We start from the raw sequence: 21,817 nt of genomic DNA, 5'->3' as shown, positions 1-21,817 counted from the left end.
TTCTCACATGATATGTTAGCATACCTTCTTACCGATTGTACTCTCGGCTATGGAGGACTTTTGTATTTAGTCAGTATTGAATGCTTAGAGATTGCAGCAGTAATGATTCCGATGGTGTCATGGCGGCTGTGTTCTCCATCAATAACGAAGAGTTCTCAGGGGCTGCATGCTGCGGCCTGCTACCACAGCTACTCTCCGACCAATGACTGCAACCAACGGACGAGACCGGTGCGACCAGATGCGACTGACGGCGACTACTAGAAAAGTACTTCATCCCGAAGATCCCGAGGGAACTACTGTACAAGAGGTACAGAGTAGTATTCTTTGAGTCCCAGAGGAAAGAAGGTAGTGGTAGATTACGACCAGGTAATACACGTTTTCTGTACGTTCTGCTACATCGGTACGAAGCTTAAAAAATGCATTTTGTATTAAGTTAAATCCGTTGTACTTTTAAACAAATCGGACATTAATAAATAATTAAAAATTTGTTCTTATTGTGGAGTTGTATATCAAACAGTCCTTTCTCAATATTTTTTAAGGGTTGTTTTTTAAAATCATGGTGTTTTATTCCGATTCAAATATATGAGTACATGCACCTCTGTTTCAACAAATGACAAGTGGGTACCCTGTTACATCTGTTTTAGAATTTAATGGCGGCCCATTTGCCTTAGAAGGATAAGAAACAAGTCTGAAAATGCTCATAAGAATAATTTAGATCCTCTAAATATGAGTAATTATCCTGTGTTATAATTAATGTCTTTAAGTGTACCTACCTTATGTCAGAATACATCTATCCAGCTGTTCATAACTTGGGATTAACTGGGTTGGTGTAGCAGTAACACTGTACATGTAAAGGTAAAGTTGTCCCTGTGCTTAACTAATTAACTCTTTGACTGGCGCGAAGGGTATTTAAATCCCACCCCTGTCCTGGCAGGCCCTTTAAACCTTATGTCGCTAAAATGCATGTAGTTACTTTTTCCTAAACAACTTCAACAAAAATTGGTTTTTAAAAATGAAATTTTCAGGAACTAATTAAAATACAATATATTATGCAATAAATGCCTTTCCATACCTCTTTATTAGTTTTTCTTCGTGTGATAAACATTGAAACATGAAAGTTTGTAGAGAGCCACACCACAGCCTGCACACATGATACTTGTTTCTTTTGTAACCTTGTGCTTAGCACTCACGCCACACTTTCTCAGGGCACCATTCTTCTTATTGTTACTGGGAGGAACATGGACCATTTTGTGAATCTTCAAGCCACCCTCTAGACGATTTACTGGCTCTTTCACTGGTGGCCTTTTCAAGGTCGAGGGCGGAGGCGTGACTTCACTCTAGTCTGACGCAATAAATTCGTCATCCACTTCATTCCTTGACTTTTCTCCCTCTCCACACTGTTTGTTTGGTTCAGTCATTTTTCTACACAGTCCAATATAAAATCTTTGAATCTGTAATTTCTCTTCTTGTATTTTTCGTTTGTTGTGTTCTTTTTGAATAGAATGAAACTATTCAACTGCAAAGACATGTTTTGTCCATACCATGGGTGTGAAATAGGGGCCTAGTGGACAAATATTCTTCAATTTCAGGGCGTTTGTCGATTCCTGTCATGAACACAATTCCTAAGTATGTCCAGATTTCATCTGATGTGACATAATTGTAATTGTGTTTTCGAGAGTGAGGAGCTAACTCATGTGTGTTGAAGTGCTGGTGAGCATAGCGATTGGTTTCAGTTGTGATGTGATTTACCAAGTCGTCATCCAGAAAAAATTTTAATCCATGAAAAGGGATGCATTTTATGTGTTATATCAATTTTGATCCCGAAACTATTAGCAAATGAAAATATTGGGGGTACAATGTCTCCGTACGTTCATGAGATGGGCGTGTCAGGCACCGCACTCGTGGTAAGTAAACGTTCATGATTACTGTCTTGTGGATCATTGTCTATCACTGTATTATTGTCACTATCAACTTCAATTCAGGAATCATGATTTCATCGCCACTATCATCATCAGAACAAATCTCGTTCACAACATTTTCCAGCTGGTCTGTAGGAACACGAAGATACTTGCTGCAAGAAGCCATGGTGAAACTGAATGAATGTGAAATATTTTCTGACCTTTTCCTTCTCAGAGGGTTCTGACAGTAATATAGACCCCCACAAAGTTTACAAGGGTTCTTTACAAACATGCACAAAAACTATCATATATATGTCTTTGGTTGATGAGTGCCAAGAGAGCAAAGAAGGGAAGAGATTGTCAAAGCGTCAAAACACGCCAATGCCAGGGAACGGCTGGCATCATCCGGGCGTTAAAACACGCCCGCGCCAGTCAAAGAGTTAAATACTTCACCATAAAGGCATATGGGGGAGTGGGTGCATAGATCCATATTTTCCTGACCTCGGCACTAGTTTGAGGTGCTTGGTCAGCTTCATGCCCCGGCAACACTGTACGGGTGTATCAGTAAACTACCTATTACACAGCACATATGGGAAATGGGGGTGTCCCAGTTGCATGAGAAAAACTCTTACAGAAAGCCAATACAAACTCAAAACGACACAGTTTTGCTTCAGTTCTTTCACAGGGATCTTCCTAGGCAACATAGTAGATTGATGAATACAAATCCAAGTAGCATCCACTGTAATAACATCTGCATGGTAGAAGATGGGTAGTGCTGCTAGTGGTGGCTGGGAGGACAACCATTTGGCTGGTGAACATGTACACATCTCAAATTTGCCTTTGAATAACTTTATAAAAGCAGTAAATTTCCTTTGAAGTATTGTTGATTGGATGAGAATTCAAGATGCTTGGATACCAGATAACTGGGAGTTACTGTACTTGATTGTAATGACTGCTTCCTTTGAAATGTTTTCCATTTCGTCAGTCATTGTACCACTTGATGCTACATAGTCTAGATACTGACAGTATCATAAAATAAACCACAAAATGCCCTTCTGTCTAATTTTAGTGTCTTATTATTTACAGATAAAGATCACCCTGCACCTAAGGGATATGTTTCGTTTGCTCGTTAGATTGCTGGTCTTCAGAAGTGTCCTTATGATGGAAGATGGCATGAACTATCATGTATGTATGTGTAGTACAGTGTAATGTAATGTGTAACATGTGACTGATACAGGAACAGCTTTGCAGTTACTGAACCTAAACCAGACTATTCCACTCATAATCTGTCACTGGATTTGAGTTTTGTTTAATATAAATGCAAACTCTTTCTGACTTCATGTCAGGGGCATAGGTAATATAGTGTCAGGAGGTCTCAGCAATTTATTTATTTCGTCTCTATAGATCATTATTACAGGATATAGGACAAGTCAGTTACTGTACATCAGCTGATTACAATAAGAGAATAAAGTTACATTACTTAAAATTGTTTACGATAGATTACAGTAGATTACAATAGTTAAGATTTCATATAGTGTGAGGTGGAATCCATATTAGGCCCCTCGGCACATCTGCTTCCATATATTATACCTGTACTGGTGATAATGCTTATGGAGAATTTGATGGAATGAGGATTGGCAGGGGAAACCAAAGTACTCGGGGAAAACCTGCCCCAGCGCCACTTTGTCCATCACAAATCCCACTTGACTAGACTGCAGCGGTGGGAAGCCAGCGACTAACCGCTTAAGTTATGGCGCAGCCTTTGAGATGATATTGGTTAATTTGGTGATAGTACTTTTATAATATTTCACTGTAGACTCTACACTGCAACATCTCATTACATCAGGCTCTGAGCCTCAGGAGGTCCCCTTCTGCCTTCAGGCAGTCCAGTTTGTCAGTATTATTAATTTTTAAGATTATTTTCTATTTCAGCTGAATCTTTTAATATTCCTGCTCATATGTCTGTCATCCCTTGCTGTAATTACTTTATGTCCCTGATGATAATTAACTACATTTTTATTGCCAAGTAGTGTGATTTTTATAAAATAAAATAGGTTTTTGTATTTTAAATACTGATGTGATGTGTTTGTCAGAGATATAATCATGCAGGGAGACCCAAATTCTTGAGCTGCATGTAGGCTCCCAGAAACATTATTGTACTAGTTCTTAATATAATAAGTCTCTTTCGAGTAAAGATGTATCATATTGCTAGGTGATCTACTGAGCAGTGCCTGGGCATATTGTTCATATATAATTAGAGAGTATAATACATTGAAATGTTGTAATGTTCAGTTGATCTTAATTATATTAATGTAAAGTAATATAATTGTAAGGAAATGAACTACTCAATTACACTGTAAATCCTCGCCATTAGGAAAGTTTTTAAACACTGACATTTATTTTTGGGAAACTTAAGATTAAATATCTCAGAAACTGTAACAGGTAGACATAAAGAGGGAATGAGGCATCTTTTTCTCTTGTGAAGTTTTATTATGCACCAAAAAATTTTAGTACATTAAGATGAACGTTTCTTGAGCAGCAAGCAAAAAGAGTATTCTGGCATTGAAGGGGAGGGGGGTGCAGAAAGTTGGGGAATTTTCAAGTACCTGAAACCTTCCCAGTTTGGACCTCTACCATCAAGCCAAAGTTTGGTTTGAAATAGGTGCAGTGGTGTGGAACAAACAATGAAAGGGACACCCACTCTTTATGAATGTTCTATTGTGCAATGTGTTGCTAAAGTGAGTATAACTCTGTAATTGATATAATTCATTCATTCATTCATTTCATTTATTCACCTTCCATAAATCCTGTCGAGAATACAGTCTCATGTGGATGTGGAGATCATCCTAGTTATTAGATATTGACATACAGATATTTTAGCAGTTTTAAGTTTATTCCAAATTCAGATCTCTGCAATTCTGAACTATTAACCGAGTAATTTGGCTTAAGCAGCAATGCTAGTGGCTTGTATTTGGAAGGTGCCCACATGCTTCCTTTCTTATCCATCCCTATTCATTATTTGTTTTCATCAGTCATTCTGTTCTGTATAGCTTTAGTTAGTGATGGTGTCATTAAATAAACCACAGAAACATAAATAAGTGAATAAATTCATTTTCCTATAAGTTTTCATGAATATTTGTCTTTTTGGCTGTGCTATTTAAACACCATGTTGTTGCTTACATTTTGAAGGTATAATCTGTTTTTGCATAAGCATTATCACCAGTACAGGTACAATAGGACATATGGAAGCTGACGTGCTGAGGGGACCTAATATGGATTCCACCTCACACTATATGAAATCTTAACTATTGTAATCTACTGTAATCTAGTGTAAACAATTTTAAGTATTGTAACTTTATTCTCTTATTGTAATCAGCTGATATACAGTAACTGACTTGTCCTATATCATGTAACAATGATCTATAGAGATGAAATAAATAAATAAATAAATATATGGAGAGGAAGTTTTATAGTACATCATGCCCACCTATCCCTGTCCCCCCCCCCAACTTTGAAGTAAATTGTTCTTCCATGAAACTTGACATAAGAATTATGCCACTAGAGGTTCCCCACTTTTGTACCATTTTCTGTTCACACCACCAATAAGCCTAACATTTCAGCTGTTTGAACTTCTGAAATAGAAATAACAAAGAAAAAGGCTGTAAGATTTGAAACTTTCAAGGCAAATAAATGAGCTAAAGTCTTCTTGGCTGATCAGCCATGTCAGTGTTTTGTTAAACACCAACATTCCAGATATCTCCCTCTCCATCGGTGGTTGGTTGATTGACGCCAGTGTAGAAGACAGAGATCTCAGAAACATTGTTTTTTAACACCACATTGTCATGGCTGATAGCTCAGGAATATTTCAGGTAACTTCCCAGCCATCCCAGAGATGAAGCCCCATGAAGTGACACTAGGTACATGTAGTATAGGATCCTTGTTCTCTGTGTGAAATTTACATTGATGATAGATTAGATTAGTTTAGAGAGGTGAGTATTGTATTGCCCTTGTAGTGACTGTCTTTGATATACTGTACTTTACCTTTATAAAATTTTTTATTGCTAGTGGGGTGGGACTAAGTCCCTTGTACTGCGGCCACTTCTGGCCTATTGTACCAGCCCCAGATGATAGGTGAGGGTGATTGTGGAGTAATTGGTGGAATGAAGATTGACAGGGGAAACTGAAGTACTCAGAGAAAACCTGCCCCAGTGCCACTTTGTCCACCACAAATCTCACTTGACCAGACCCGGGATCGAACCCGGGCCGCCGCAGTGGAAAGCCAGTGACTAACCACTTGAGCTATGGCACAGCCTTTATAAGATTTACTTCCAGTAGTCCTGCAGCCTTGGGTTGAAGCCCAGTACCATGCTTAATGGGGCCTCATGATAATCATTAGGTTTCATGAAATGGAGTCCCAGGTGATCAAATCTGAATTCAACCAGAACCTTCAAGTCACCCAAAGGCTGTTTCTTATTTGTCAGGACACCTTTCACAGGTGTCCCTGGAAGTGATATTTTCCTACTAGTAGTCCTGTCACATGTCTGTTACTCCTGCTCACTCCCTTAGTACCCTAGTTGTTTTTAACAGAGGACTTACGAAGCAATTGCTTCTCATGTTTTTACCAGGTGTGGGCTGCCTGTGTTCCTGGTGTTTCTGTTCTTCCATACCTAGAGGGCCTGCTTAGTGACTGTTTCCAAGATGCCTCAGTCTGATGGAGAACCTGTAAATCAGTGTTTGATTCCTGTGTTAGTCTGTTAGTCATCAGTCTTGTCCCATTCAATTTCCATATCCTGGCACCCATATCACATGTACTCTGGTACATTGAGCCTGTTTCAGTAGGGACTGCTGATAGTCACAGCATTCATCTGGTAATTGTCAAACACTTGAATCACATCTTGTTTGTTTGATAATATGAGAGTTGACAGTGGTAAATAATGAATCAATCAATGGAGATTATTTTCATATATGGTTAGCTTAGCCATTGCCAAAACAAAAATATATAATCAATCAGTATTTTACGATTGAATATTTATTTCCTACTACACATTTTGGTTTTGTAGGACCACCATCAGGTTGATTCTTTTGTTTTGAGATTCTTTTGTTCTCTTTGGCTCTTGATTGGCAACACTCTTACTCATATAAAAATAAGATATACAATAAAAGATATTGCATTTTTAGCCTATTTTCCTTATTTTGAAAGAATAAAAGTAGGCTTATCAGATCACCTTGCAATGTGTATATGTATCCTCCCCAACAACTTTTGAACCCCTAAACCAGTCTTTATGAAACTTGTCATTTTTAGATCGTAAGTATTCTGTCTATAATGCAACAAAGCCAACCTTTTGTGACATGCCATAAAATATATTTAATAGACTAAAAGTGTTTGTTAAATACTTTGTACTTTAAATGTCATTAACTATATACATTCATTTCTTATTGTTACATGTTTTGGCCACACATGGGCCATCATCAGGCAACACTTATTATTGGGGAGACCACTGCACTGTACACTTTGTCTTCTGTGCCTGTAGGCACATCATTGTTTTTGTTGTTAATTTCTTTGATAGGATATTTCCATCGTTATCTTTTTGGCGGCTATTTCAGTCTTTTTTATGTTGTTTACTTTTGTCATGTATGCTTGGCTTGTATATCATGTTACATGATAACCATCTTAACAGCGTAATTAGTAAATCCTTCCCATTAGTCATACCAACACTGCAGCATTTCAGTATGTTGATACAGGACTTTGATATGGCTTGAAAACATGAAGCAATTTCCATGAAACTTGGCATGTGTATCATGCCACCTGAGGCCGTCTTAACAGCATTCTTCATAAATCTCTCCCATCAGTGATACCAAAATTACAGCTTCTTATATTTCTATGGCAAAACCTTAATATTGCTTGAATGCCTGTACCAATCTTCATGAAACTTTGTATGTATATCATGCCTTATGAAGCCAACTGAGGGCATACTTCATAAATCCCACCCATCAATAATATGAATATTGAAGTCTCGTAAAATGTTGAAGTAATGATCTTAATATCACTTGACTGCCTGAACCAGTAACCACTAAACTTGGCATGTGTAACATGCCATGTGAGACCATCTCAATGGTGTACTCCATAAATCCTTCCCATCAGTAATACCAACACTGAAGCTTGTCTTACAGCCATCCTCACCTTCCCATGGTGCACCGTGTTCTCACTGACAAGGCTCTGGTGACAACTTTGCCGCTTTAAACTGTTTTAATACACTCACAATTCAGGCTCTATAAAAATCAAGTTTATATCATTCTTATATTGACTTACTTATGCACATATAATAAAGTTTTACCCCACTTGTCATACCAGATACTCAATTTGTAGTGAAAGGAATACAGATGATTAGTTCTTCCCAGAACCTCTTGTTATAAATGTTGTTGACAAACCACAGGAATCAATACTGCAGAATGTGACACTCTATAGAACTGATAGCTCTGCCTCTGAAATTCCACTTTTGATGCTGAAGACGAATTCATCCACATTCGAGGCCATATGCTTCAGAAAGTCATCGGTCCAACAGCTGACGTCCCTCTCTTTGGCTATATGCAGGACACTTGGATATGTAGCATTGCAAAGGTATAGTATATTTTCCAGTGCATGCATAAAGAAGAAAATGTTTTATACAAGCACACACTTATTATACTGTGTTCTAGGTCTTCTACATTCATCAAATATTGGAGAACAAAATGGAAACACGATGGTATATGATAATTAGGTTTAAAGTTGCCAGAAACTGACCACAGACCACTTCAAGATTGCTGAATTATTATAGTCATTTATTATTATATTGTCATATTGAATTGAATGGCCACGCCACAGCTTAAGCGGTTAGTCGCTGGCTTCCCACCGCTGCGATCTAGTCATGTGGGATTTGTGATGGACAAAGTGGCGCTGGGGCAGGTTTTCCCCGAGTACTTCGGTTTCCCCTGCCAATCCTCATTCCATCAAATCTCCATAGGCATTACCACCAGTAAAGGTACAATAGGACATATGGAGGATTTAAGACCACAGAAACTGTTTCCAAGACTGATTATACTGTCATATTATTATCGCTGTATTACTATAGTATTATTATTATTATCATTCATTATAATTTGGCATACTATTTCTGTATTATTATATTCTTATTACTATTTAGTATTAGTATTAATATTAATCTTTCACTTGTCCTGTATCATGTATAATGATTCATGGATGAAATAAAATTGAATTGAATTGAATATATTGTGTAGTACTGCTGCAGACTTTAAAACTCTCCAGCTGAATCTGATATATTGAGGAATCTAGTTAAATTAAAATGCATTTGAAAAAAGCTACAGGAATTTTGTGTAGTTAGGCATTTGTCTGATATTGATCTCAGAATGTTGTGAAAGAAGAGTGCTGTATTACCATTACTCTTCAGCCTAGTTTTACAGTGTGTAATTAAGAAGGCATAGGCAAGGATGTATTGGTTACTGACTGGAACATATCAACTGCTGATCTGTGCTGCTAAACTGGCTAAAATATATAACTGGGTAGGAGGGTACCTACTCGCCAGAGTGCAGGAACAAATTGTATTCCGTGGATAGGCCTACATCAAGGATATAAAATATTTCATACATGTTTAAGAAGTAACTATCAAAAGAGTTTGCTGTATATTTAGGACACTTTGTATTGTGATGACTAATTTTGACTGAATGGACTGTCTTCTATTCTAAAATGTTCAGGTGTTCACATTTTTACAAAGTTTGACATTGTTATTTCTTCATTATTGGGCCCTAATATCTGTCTATTATTTTGCATAATATAAGCATAGCTAACAAATCACTTGAAATGTATAATTGTTCAGCTACACAGGGGAATGATAGAAACTGTAAGGCTTGAAACGTACTCTACCTTTCAATTGAGTTCAGTTTATTTTTGTTCATCAGACCTACATTTGGCAATGGCGCCTCCAGATATAGAACACATCAAAGCCCAAGTTACTATAAAATCAATCCAGAGGACAACATCCTAAAGATATTACAACTTATATACAAACACTGTTGCAATAACTATTGATACAAGTAAATTTACCATCATTGTCAACACTATGCTCCATGGTGCCACACTGAAATACAAAACACATCAGTATTCCCCCCTTTTTCCTTTTTTTATTTTTTCTTCTTACAATTCAAACCCAAAAGGACAATGTTATAATTAAATACAACATTCATATAACACTTCAATTCATTTATCCTACTTAAGACTAAAATATATAAAAAAAAATTTGTTTGTTGATTTTTTGTGTCTGAAATTTGCTTCCTCATTTTGAGGAAACATGTACACTTAAGGTGTATGAAGACAAAATGCCAAGAAAAATATTTGTGTCTAAGTAGCAAAGGATGGGAGACTGGACAGCACATTTATAATAAAATTTACATTGGGTTCCCCTTGTCAATTCATAAATAGGGCTGGTCATATCACAGGCTTTACTACCATGTTACATTATGGTGGCCTGTGGTCTGTGTCAGATAGAGGTGGAATGCAGAACAGAGTTCACACATCTGTACTGGAAGGAGAGGTAGTGACAACATAGGATATTGGGAAATTGACCGTTAACTGTTGTGAGATTTGTTGGGATACTGTCACAGAAATGTTACTGTTTCACCACATGATGCATCTCTGACTGCACAGTTTCATCTTTTAATGTACTTAACATGGGGAGCATGTAAGAACATTTTTTTTTCTTAGTAGTATCACTGAGCTAAACTCTTCACACTGCATCAAATTGATTTACATGCCTCTCTCCCCCTCCCCAGGAGGTAGGTTTGTGTGAATGGTCTGAAGCAAGTTTCTGGAACAGCTAGAAACTCCACGGCATTACTGGACCCTGACAGACTTAACTGTCCACATCACTGTGAAATTAAGCGACAATTTATTTTTATACAGAGCCTACTCTGTTGATGCACGTCTCCTGGATGGTATGAACCATAGCAGAGGACTGCTGCTGGATGTAAACTGTATCACTCCAGAACTAGAGTTGCAGCATTGCAAATGGCGATATGCCAAGAGGGTTTCTTGTTTCCTGTATCTTGGAGTTAACTGTGCAGGTAAAATTAAGGAATACTCGTAAGGTTAACTTCCCAGTGTGCTGTACCTAATCAGGTGGTAGAGGAAATTCTCTGTTGCTGTGGTACCTAAAGCCTCGTCCCTGTCCGTACAGAAACTGAACCAGAAGTTACATCCTTCCTCAGGATCCTTCTCAGTGTTATTATCCATAGTGGAGTCTTTCTGTTATGTTTATCATTGTGTATTCACCCTTGTTGTAACCAGTTTGAAAAACTGTTGACAGTTGTCATGCATGAAGCTTTGAATGTAGCCAACACTCTAAATGGTAACCCATTGAATATACATTTCCCTTGTGACATTAGATAAGGTTCTCTTTTATACACTGGTTTACTGATAAACTTCTTTCTATTTCCAGAATGTAATCACACAGTGGAAATAACTGAGGGTAGTGAACAAGAAATTGTGTTTCCTGTGCATATGCCATGCTCTCCACATGCATATTGTGACTGGAATATTCACAACAACCAGATAATGAAGGTATTGTAGCAACAGAAATTTGAAATGAAGATAGTAATTATCACTAATCACTAATCCATAAAGGCACATATTTTTTTCTTCTCTGATTTAATAATCATTTTAAAAGAAAAATAATCTATGAGGGTTTATCAGACTGTCTGAAACTGTCAGCCTTCCTGTTGTCATCTTATGTTGCCCTCTCTGACAACCAATATGATGTTCAGCAGTCTGGCTTTATAGTATGGTAGTCCCAAGTTTGAATCTTGGTCTGGATGAAGACTACTAGCCAAGCTTTTCATGTATTTCCCAGGGCACTCCAGACAAATTCTGTGATTAATAAAAGGTAAAGGTATCCCTGTAACAGGCCATGGAGGCCCATAGGGTTTTGAGATGTTGAGGCTCCCATGTCTTCTAGACAATTGGCTCACAGATGGCAGTGAGGTTGCCAGCCTTACGTGCTGGCTGCCCTTTACCCGCAGGAATATTCATGGTACTCATTTATGTTAGAGGCTGATTTGACCCCAGGGACATAATGTGGCTGGAAGGATTAGGTAAATTTAAAAAAAAAATCCTCATCGGGATTCAACCCCGCGACCTTCCGGCTTGTAGCATAGTGCCTCAACCAACTACACTACCACATGCCCCTCTGTGATTAGTATTAGTATTATATTCATGGATGTTCAGTGATACAGTTTTCCAAATAGAATACACTGTTTTGGAAACTGGATCTGTTTCCATCCTGAGGTGTGAAGGTGCTGAGATAATTGCTGTTTGTTTGGTAATGCTGAGATAAGCTCAAGTCACTGCATCAGTGAGTCAGAAATTTCTGCTCTTCACCTGGGAATGGAAACAGTGAGTTTTCAGAACATAGTGTTTTATTTAGAATGCTAAGATGATGGACAAAATCCATAAACCCAGCAATACTAACTGTATTGTATCATTTTTAGAATCGTATAGAATAAATTTGCAATGGTAGCACAAAATTCACCATGACTTTATCCTTTTACAACTTTTCTGATTCATAATTCACAGTCATCCTGATATTTGATACTGTATAAATTATAGATGAGAGAACACTGTTAAATGAATGAAGAATGTTTGGATCTCTGAAGCACATTGCATGGCTGTTTGCTGTAGTCCCTCAAATATGCAAATGTTTTTGAAGTTCCATGATGCTTCTGTTACAGTGATGTGTCCACATGTATGGATGTGTGATTTGTGAAAAGGCCTGTCATTACAGATGAACATGTGTATGCATTATGTATGTGGTGTATGTGATCATGTGTATCTCTAAATATGTAGATGGAACCATGCATATTTAAGGTCATATTGGATTTTGAGTTCATTTCTGTCTTACAGTAATGGATACAGTTCTGTTAAGAACTTCAGAATAATTTCAAAACATGACATTTTTTGGCCATGTATGGAGAAGATTACATGTGAACATTGTTATTAGTACATTTCTGCATAACAGGCTTATTCCATTAGTTATTGTTCATCTGTGATTCAGTATTCAAATACTGAAATTTTGAACCTCTTAGCCTACTCTTCATCCTTAAAGAAAGATATAGGCTTATGAGCTCAGCATGCTGTCTGTTTTTATCTCCCCAGCTCAACGTTTATAGTTGTTGATAAATATTAACAAAACTATGTGTAAATGTTATGCTGTTTGTGGCCAGGATACCCATAAATCATAGCTTCAAATTACCCACAATCATTAATAACAATTCAGTGGGCTCATGAACTTCAGAGGTGGGAGCAACACTAATGTAAATTAATTTAGGATCCTGAAATGATGCATGGTAACAGATCTTAAAAAATCAAACAAACAACAGACTTCATGGTTTTAGTCTGCAAGCGAACTATACCGACCGAGCGACAGCCGCTTGTTGGTGAAGTTAGTGAAAACTTTAGCGGATAGATGGTGTTGCATGGTCAGTGCAACGAATCCCCACGGCCATTAATTTTTGTTTTCTAGACCGGAGCCGCTATTTCCTTGAAATAGCTCCTCAATTATCCTCATGAGGCTGACTGGACCCCGTTCCAGACCCACTACTTCTCAGAAAATCTGGTAGCGCCGGGAATCGAACCCAGACCTCTGGATCTGTAGCCAGGAACTCTGACCGCTAGACCACAGAGACGGTCGGGTCTTAAAAAATCATGCAACTCCTATTAAGACAGTTCTTTGCAAGAAGTGAAATAACGATGTAATGGCAATGCAGAACTTATCTTTCACTTTCAGTTGAATGTGATATTTTGTAGAAGATAGTATAGAAGATAGTGTATATAAACACAGAGTTCTTTCATGAAATGTTGTTTATAAGTCAACAATCACGTGTATAGTGGTGGTGTGAAACTTTATGGTCATACTTTCTCACTTACTTACTTACTCATGGAGCTGAGCCCTTCTGGAGGAGCATCCAATTCTGCACCTACTCAAGAATTTCCCACCATTTTATGGAACCTGAAGGTTCATTATCATGTTCACAAGAGCCCTCCACTCTTCCCTATCCTGAGCCAGATTAATCCAATCCATGCCATCCCATTCTATCTCTCTAAGTTCCATATTAATATTGTCCACCCACCTATGCCTTGGTCTCCCCCATTCGTGCTACATGGCCTGCCCATCTCATCCTCCTCGACTTGATTATTCTAATTATACTGGAGAAGAGTACAAGTTATGAAGCTCATTGTGCAGTTTTCTCCAACCTNTTATGAAGCTCATTATGCAGCTTTCTCCAACCTCCTGTCACTTCGTCTCTCTTTGGTCGAAATATTCTCCTCAAACACCCTCAATCTGTANTCCATGCCATCCCATTCTATCTCTCTAAGTTCCATATTAATATTGTCCACCCACCTATGCCTTGGTCTCCCCCATTCGTGCTACATGGCCTGCCCATCTCATCCTCCTCGACTTGATTATTCTAATTATACTGGAGAAGAGTACAAGTTATGAAGCTCATTGTGCAGTTTTCTCCAACCTCCTGTCACTTCATTCCTCTTCGGTCCAAATATTCTCCTCAACACCCTGTTCTCAAACACCCTCAGNGTCATATCCATCAAATTTAATAATCTGTACTTAAATAATAAGTTCTTCACAGAAATAAACTAGCCATAATAATAGTAATAGGTCTGTATCACTAGAAACGTACGTGGTGCTATCCAAAAGTTCCATAAATATATTAATAAAAACTGTTATGTCTTACCTGGATCTTATTCTGCACCATCACCTTCAAAGTAGTCCCCTTGGGAGCACATACACCGACCCCTGTGTTTCTGCCACTTTTGAAATGCATCCTGGAAGTCTTTCTTTGTTAGGGTGTTTAGTACCATCCGCGTTTCAGCTTGAATTTCCTCAACTGTCTCAAATCTTCGCCCCTTCAACTTGATTTTCATCTTGGGGAAGAGAAAGAAGTCGCATGGAGCTAAGTCTGGTGAGTACGGTGGGTGAGTACCCAGTCATTCGTGCGCCATTTCTCTGGACGATTTCTCCTCATGTCCTCCCTCAAACGCCTTAGAAAATGGTGATAGAACTCTTTATTGACTGTCTAACCAGGAGCGACGAACTCCTTATGGACAGTTCTGTCAATATCAAAAAAAACAGATCAACATGGACTTAATGTTGCTCTTGACTTGTCAAGCTTTTTTTGGCTGAGGTGAAGAAGGGCTCTTCCATTGTGATGATTGCTGCTTACTTTCAGGGTCGTAGCCATAAACCCAACTTTCGTCACCAGTGACAAACCTTCAAAAGAAAGTTTGGATGAAGACTTCCAAGTGATGCTGCTTCTGTTCATTTTGCAGCAGTCATGGCACAAACTTTGCCGCGATCCTCCTCATGTTCACTTCCTCTGACAAAATTTGTTGACATGTACCATAAGTTGGTCCCAAGGTATTACAGAGGTCTTGGGATGGTCAGTCTGCAATCTTGCAGAACCAGATCCCTAACTTACGTGACATCATCTGGTGTGGTGCCAGTTGATGGCCATCCCGAATGATTGTCATCATCAGTCGATGTTCAGCCATTTTTGAAATGCTTATACCAGTTGTAAGTTTGTGTCTGGCCTAAACTGTTGTCACCAAAAGCTTGCTTCAGCATTTGGTGCGTTTCTGCAGCAGTTTTCCCAAGTTTAAAACAAAACTTTTTACAGACACGCTGCCCTCTCAGGTTAGCCATCGCAAAATCGGAAACTCACAGAAACACAACAATGGAAATATGTTCACCAACAATAAACCCAATGACAACTCAACAGCGCTTGCCACACTAATTCAAGAAGGGTATGTGGGGAGAAACCTAGCGATATTTCGATGTACTCATAACCATTTGCACGCAAAATTCAAATTTCGGGAACTTTTTGATAGCACCACTTATGTAGTGAAAAAGTAAGCTTCATGAGATCTGCTTGAAATTCCTTGTTTCATTCAGAAAACTGTATTGGAGTTCAACAAACAAAATGCAGATCCTACAGTTCCTGTTGCTTCAGTGTCATCTAATGCTGCCCAGATGTTAGAAGTTCACTGGTTTGATATTGGTAATGGTACCTGGACTAAAATAAGGGGAACATTTACAAGGATTGCTAATATGGGTAAGATAAAGGGTTTTAATAACTTACTTTTATGAGCATGTTTTGTGTGTGTCTGTACATCTCTATGTATGTTTGTATGTGTTTATGTACATGTGTGTGCATGCCATGAACAGAGAAAGTGTAGAATGTCATAGAGTCATCAGAAGTGAGAGTGATAAATCCAAATGATGGTAGTCAAACTGGCACAAACTGATTAGGCAAAACAAGCTCTTATGTGATACTATAGTGAAATAATGTGAAACTAAGCCTCAAACAGGGGCCATTGGGATGCCTCAGTATGGTTTGTGGTTTTCTTCATAAATGCACTTATATCTCATGTTTTCTTACAGGTCCAATAAAGATTCAGTCAGATCGCATTATGGTACGCTATTTTTTTGTGGACTGTAACTTTCGTGATCCCACAAGGATTATGGAAGGAAATATTGCATATCTCAAATACTATAATGAAGGTATTGCATACACTTTTATTTCTAAGAAACACTTACAGAGCAAACTCCAGATGGTAAATAGGTAAATACATAAGAGCTTAATGACAGTTTTTACAATAACTTCAATGTAAAACTAAAATAACCTACTTAATAATGAAACATGTAGCCTGCAACTGGAATGCTAATTCAGCACTGCATATTGCTGGAGTGGTTACAGCCTCACTAATGTGGGTTTTGTTTTCAGTGTTACCTCCAGTGATCAATGATGGAGTACATTTTTCCCCCTTGGTCTTTGTATGTAGATCAGACCTTTCATGTGGCTCCAAAGATAACAACCTAAGGATGTTCAAATTGGAGGATCTTGGAAGCTGCATATGACATTCAAGTGAACATCCTTCTTGGGGCTGTAACCACTTCAGTCAGATGCCCTGCTTAGATGTGTATCACATTGAACAAATTTTGTAACATATGTTATTATTAAGTAACAGTTATTTGAGTTTTGCATTGAAGTTATTTTAAAAGCTATCATTAAAATTTCTTACTTCTGATAGTGTTTGCTTTGCTTTTAAACTGTCATTACTTCTTGAACGTTCCATATTGGATCCATGTTAATGGAACTTCATTTACTCAAACTAATGTAACCATAAATTTTGTCAGATTCTTCCCTGAATCACCTTCTGTATGTGATTATGGAAGGAGCGCAGTGGCCCTTAATGACAGTGAAAGCTCAGTGTTAGTTACTGTGGTCATAGTACCACTCATACCTAACCTCTTTCCATGGCAGTTCTCAAGGTTCATGACAAGGTCTGATTTATTACCTCACAGCATGGGCATTGCTCCTTGTCTGAGGCATAATGAAAATTTTCATGAAACACCTTCCGATACGTCTTTTATTTTAATTTTCAGACTCAGTCTCATTTAAATTTTCTGAATTGGAGTCATGTCAGTACACCTTTTTTTTTTTTAATTCAAAATCACTTCATTAATATACCCACAAAGTTTTGGGAAACAAAAAGGGTGTTAAAACTGACTGTAGTAATTATCATGGGATATCACTGCTATCAACTTCATACAAAATTTTATCCAATATTCTTCTCTCAAGGTTAAGTCCATATATAGATGAAATTATTGGGGATCATCGGTGTGGGTTTCGATGAAACAGATCAACTACTGATCAGTCTTTTGCATTCATCAGATTCTGGAGAAAAATGGAAGTACAATGAGACAGTACATCAGCTATTCATAGACTTCACATAGAGTTTGGGGTACCCATGAAACTAGTCAGGCTGATTAAAATGTGTTAAACAAAATGTATAGTAAAGTCTATAGGTAAACATTTGTCTGATAATCTTCCTATCGAGAATGGGCTCTATCGCCACTACTTTTCAAATTTGCTTTAGAATATGCCATTAGGAAGGTCCAGGAAAACTAGGTGGGGCTGAAATTAAATTGGACACATCAGCTGCTGGTCTGTGCTGATGATTTGAATCTGCTGTGTGATAACATAGATAGCATATAGAAAAAAACAGAATGTTTAATTGACGCTAGTAAACTGGTTTAGAAGTAAACTCAGAGAAAACTTAAGTATATGTTGCCGTATCATCACCAAAATGCAGGTCAAAATAATGACATAAAGATAGCTAACACATTTTGAAAATGTGGCACAGTTCAGATATTTGGGTACAACTATAACAAATCAAAACGTGATTCAGGAGGAAATTAAGGAGAGATTGACCTCGAGTAATGCTTGCTACCATTCAGTCCAGAACCTTTTGTCTTCTCGTCTGCTGTCTAAAAACATAAAAATTAGAATATACAAAACTAATTTTGCCTGTGGTTCTGTATGGGTGTGAAACTTGGTCTCTGACATTAAGGGAGAAACATCGACTGAGGGTGTTTGAGAACAGAGTGCTGAGGAGAATATTTGGATCAAAGAGAGATGAAGTTACAGGAGACTGGAATAAACTACATAACTTTTACTCTTCACGAAGTATAGTTACAGTGGTCAAATCAAGGAGTATGAGATGGGCAGGGCATGTAGCATGAATGGGGAGAAGATGAATGCATATAACATATTGGCAGGAAAGCCAGATGGAAAAAGACCACTGGGAAAACCAAGACATAGGTGGGTGGACAGTATTAAAATGGATCTTAGATAGGGTGGGATTGTATAGACCGGATCGATCTGACTCAGGGTAGGGACCGGTGGAGGGCTCTTGCGAATATGGTGATGAGCCTTTGGGTTCTATAACATGCTGGGAAGTTCTTGAATACCTGCACAATTGGCGGCTTCTCAAGAAGGGCTCAGTGCCATGAGTGATATTGACATTTGTACTATTTATATGATGGATGATGAAATATTTCATTCATGTTTCAGAGTATACAGCCCACGAAGCAGAAGCAGCCAGTTACTTCATGCCACTGGCACTGTGCACTTTTGTTGCAACACTCATGATGCTCATTACATGCGCATGGTAAGGTGTGACCTAGCAAATTAACATTATAAAGGTGACTGAATAAGCACTTGGCCATAATAGATATGTTTATGTCCCTTTTAGGTGCTATGTAAGAAAAAGGAAGCAGAAGATGTACAGTAAGCATGCCTTTACTATGACATATATACCAGGCCTGAATATAACATATGAGGAAGATGAAACAAAGCCTGCAGGTAAAAACTGTATTAAATATGTTGAGATTCTATCTCTTCCCGTTTCCCCTTTCCTTCCTGTCCGTGTTCCCCCTCCCCCCATTGCTGCTAGGCAACAGGGTCTCCTCTTTGATGAGAGGAGGCATCTGCCTTTCAGTGTAGGCGCTCTGACTGAGCAGAGCAGTGGACCTCCTCCTCTTCTTCCTCTCTATCAGACAGGCTGCATATTGTCTGTCTTGAACATCTACTTAATACATCAGGGCAGGCCAAGGAGAGAGCACTAACTGTAACCCCCCCAAAATTTTGTTTTCTCCTAGACATGTACATGTTTTAGAAATGGGTCTCCTCTTCAACAGGAGGAGGGTTCAGCCTCTCTGTGCATGTGCTTGACTTTAGCAGAGCAGCAGACCCCTTTTCATCTCGTGCAGAGATAATATTGTCAGTTTTGAACATTTAATATATCGGGGTGGACCAAAGAGAGAATACTTAGTGTAACATGCAAAAGACAGAGGAGATGGCCGTTGGTAGGCATCAACAGTAAACACGTTACTGACACTGCAAGGCAACAATCTTTAAATTATTATGTATGCATAGAGAAGTCCAAATGCTTTTTTTAGCCAACTTTCCCTATTTTGAAAAAAATGGAAGCAGGTTTACAAGAGCATTTTACACTGTCCATGTGTGTATTCTCCCATATTATTGTTAGGCAACAGCTCAATGAACATGTTCCTGTGTCAATGAGTACACAGGCAACAATGGGCCTTGTGGTGACCAAATCCTTCTTCCAGTCAGTTCCAAAAAATGTGTGTTATATGAAAGTATGGATTTCAGTCAGATACAAGTTTTATTTTAAAACAGAAAAGAAATAGCTGGGTAAATTTGACAGGAGTTGTCCAGTGATTGAGATTAGCTCTTTCTAAGGGGCCAAACTGAGTAGGCTTCTTCCTTTCTCATCTGAAGACAGAAACAGATTCAGTTTCCAAACGTTGTGTCCTCTTATTACCTAAAATTCTGGACGATGGAAAAAGTCGAAAACACGGTAATTCTGTGTCATCCACCATCATCAGAACCATTTAGAATCTATAAGTTGTATAAAGCCAAGAAGTAATACACAAGATAACATCAACCAGAAAGTGGTGTCTTAGGACTTAACAGTCCTTCATTTTGAAGTAATAACACCGTATCTTTGTTCATGACAGTTTCCCAAATAAGAACAACTTTGAAATAAATTGGTCCAGTTTTAATTTTACAGTGTAACTTTATCATGAATTTTTGTAACTGTTCCACAGATACGTGGCCAGCTGTTTATCATCAGCTCAGTGTGGAAGATGAAAATGCTTATTTGTCATCACTTATTTCATATAATTCTCACAAGCCAAGAACTAGTGAGAAGCAGGTAAGTAGATCTGGTAGAGCAAGTGTCCAAACTTCACGTTCACTCCTGCCACGTGACAATAAGCAGAACAAATTCCTGTCCTCACTTGGAGACCGTCTGCTCTCCTTTTTCTTTAGAAAAACTTCAAATAATTCTGCTACTATTTCAAAGTCTTTATCAGACTCGAGTATAAGTAATTTGTTAGATAACTCATTAGAACGCCAACTTGAAAAGTTTGAATCCCTCATCTTGAGATTTGAGTGGACTGAGTCAACACGAAGTGTAAGTTTTGACAATATGGTCCAGAAAAATAACCAATTGATTGACTCTGTAAATGGTAAAACGACAGATTTTTGTTCTGGACAGTTACTAATGGACACCATGTTTCATCATGTGGAACCTCTGAGAACTGCAGTCGAACAGTTAGCAACGCAGCACAGAAAACCATCTGTGGGTGCGCAGAGGCTTGGATCAGAAGAAGAAATATTCTCATGCAGTTCTCATGAATCACTTCACAGCTTTCATTCTGTATATCCAGTCACATGCAATTCAGTTTCAAGCTCAGACTCCTTCACTAGCATTAACCCTGAGCTTCAAAATCCGCATCCCATGGACATCTGATGAGCACTAAATTTTGCAATTTTGTTTATGTGTAATTAGTTTTCCTGTTTGTAATACTTTTATATTCCCACTTTGTATTCACAGTTACAAACTTGTTAATGAGTTCTTAAGGTTCATATTTAACTTAATGTTATATGTTGCTTCATAACTGTAATTATTAATTTTATATCAGTGTTTTGCTAATAAACAGTTATATATTAACAATGACAAAACTTGAATTATGAAATGCATTATGTAAGGTCAACATGAAAAGAGCAAAAGGAAGCATAATATTTATACTCCTACATACATGTGCCTGTATATGTTCGGTAGATGAATGCAGTCACACAGGAGTCACTTATTAATACAGATGACTATTAAAATGTTAATAGAAACTTGAATTCCAACCAGAATGATAATATATTAGGCTAAACCTGTACAAATTCTGGATGCCAGATTGCATTAGTACCTACAATTTTCTATTATTCTTTAATGCATCAGCCATCAAACAGAATGATGTAAATAATTTCCTTTTTATATCTCTATCTCCTTCCCTCCTTGTTTCCTTTCTATCCCCTTCATTCATTCCATTGTCGTTTCTCTCACTCCAGTTCTGTTCTCTCTATCCCTTTCATACGTGTGTGGGGCACTCTTGTCAACGTGTGTAGTCTTGTCATCTCTTATTTGTACATTATAT

At 38.0% G+C, this 21,817-nt stretch overlaps 1 protein-coding gene across 5 annotated transcripts; it reads left to right on the top strand.

The window, feature by feature from the left end:
- Positions 1–103: 103 nt before the first annotated feature.
- LOC111875330 lies at positions 104–21,340 on the top strand. Of its 5 annotated transcripts, XM_023871484.2 has the most exons (12): positions 215–366; positions 2,985–3,083; positions 6,524–6,620; positions 8,333–8,517; positions 10,852–11,012; positions 11,387–11,508; positions 15,911–16,070; positions 16,400–16,519; positions 18,876–18,972; positions 19,057–19,166; positions 20,435–20,541; positions 20,887–21,340. In XM_023871484.2, the coding sequence occupies exons 3-12, from the start codon at positions 6,597–6,599 to the stop codon at positions 21,139–21,141; spliced, it is 1,341 nt and encodes a 446-aa protein (XP_023727252.1). In that variant the 5' UTR covers positions 215–366; positions 2,985–3,083; positions 6,524–6,596; the 3' UTR covers positions 21,142–21,340. The 5 variants fall into 5 exon arrangements, with proteins under 5 accessions (XP_023727250.1, XP_023727252.1, XP_023727251.1 ...); XM_023871482.2 differs by lacking the exon at positions 6,524–6,620 and having other exon boundaries at positions 104–307; XM_023871483.2 differs by lacking the exon at positions 6,524–6,620.
- Positions 21,341–21,817: the final 477 nt, after the last annotated feature.

Source organism: Cryptotermes secundus, unplaced genomic scaffold (genome assembly GCF_002891405.2).
Source record: "Cryptotermes secundus unplaced genomic scaffold, Csec_1.0 scaffold1789, whole genome shotgun sequence".
Classification (NCBI taxonomy): domain Eukaryota; kingdom Metazoa; phylum Arthropoda; class Insecta; order Blattodea; family Kalotermitidae; genus Cryptotermes; species Cryptotermes secundus.
The sequence above is the reverse complement of the archived record's forward strand: the minus strand, read 5'-3'. Positions and strand labels throughout refer to the sequence as shown.

Excerpts from the sequence above, each read along its gene's own strand:
- LOC111875330 (XM_023871482.2), top strand. The coding sequence starts at position 167 with ATGCTGCGGCCTGCTACCACAGCTACTCTCCGACCAATGACTGCAACC. Across the intron at positions 308-2,984 it reads AGGGAACTACTGTACAAGAG|ATAAAGATCACCCTGCACCT; the intron begins GTACAGAGTAGT and ends TATTATTTACAG. Across the intron at positions 3,084-8,332 it reads AAGATGGCATGAACTATCAT|GAATCAATACTGCAGAATGT; the intron begins GTATGTATGTGT and ends GACAAACCACAG.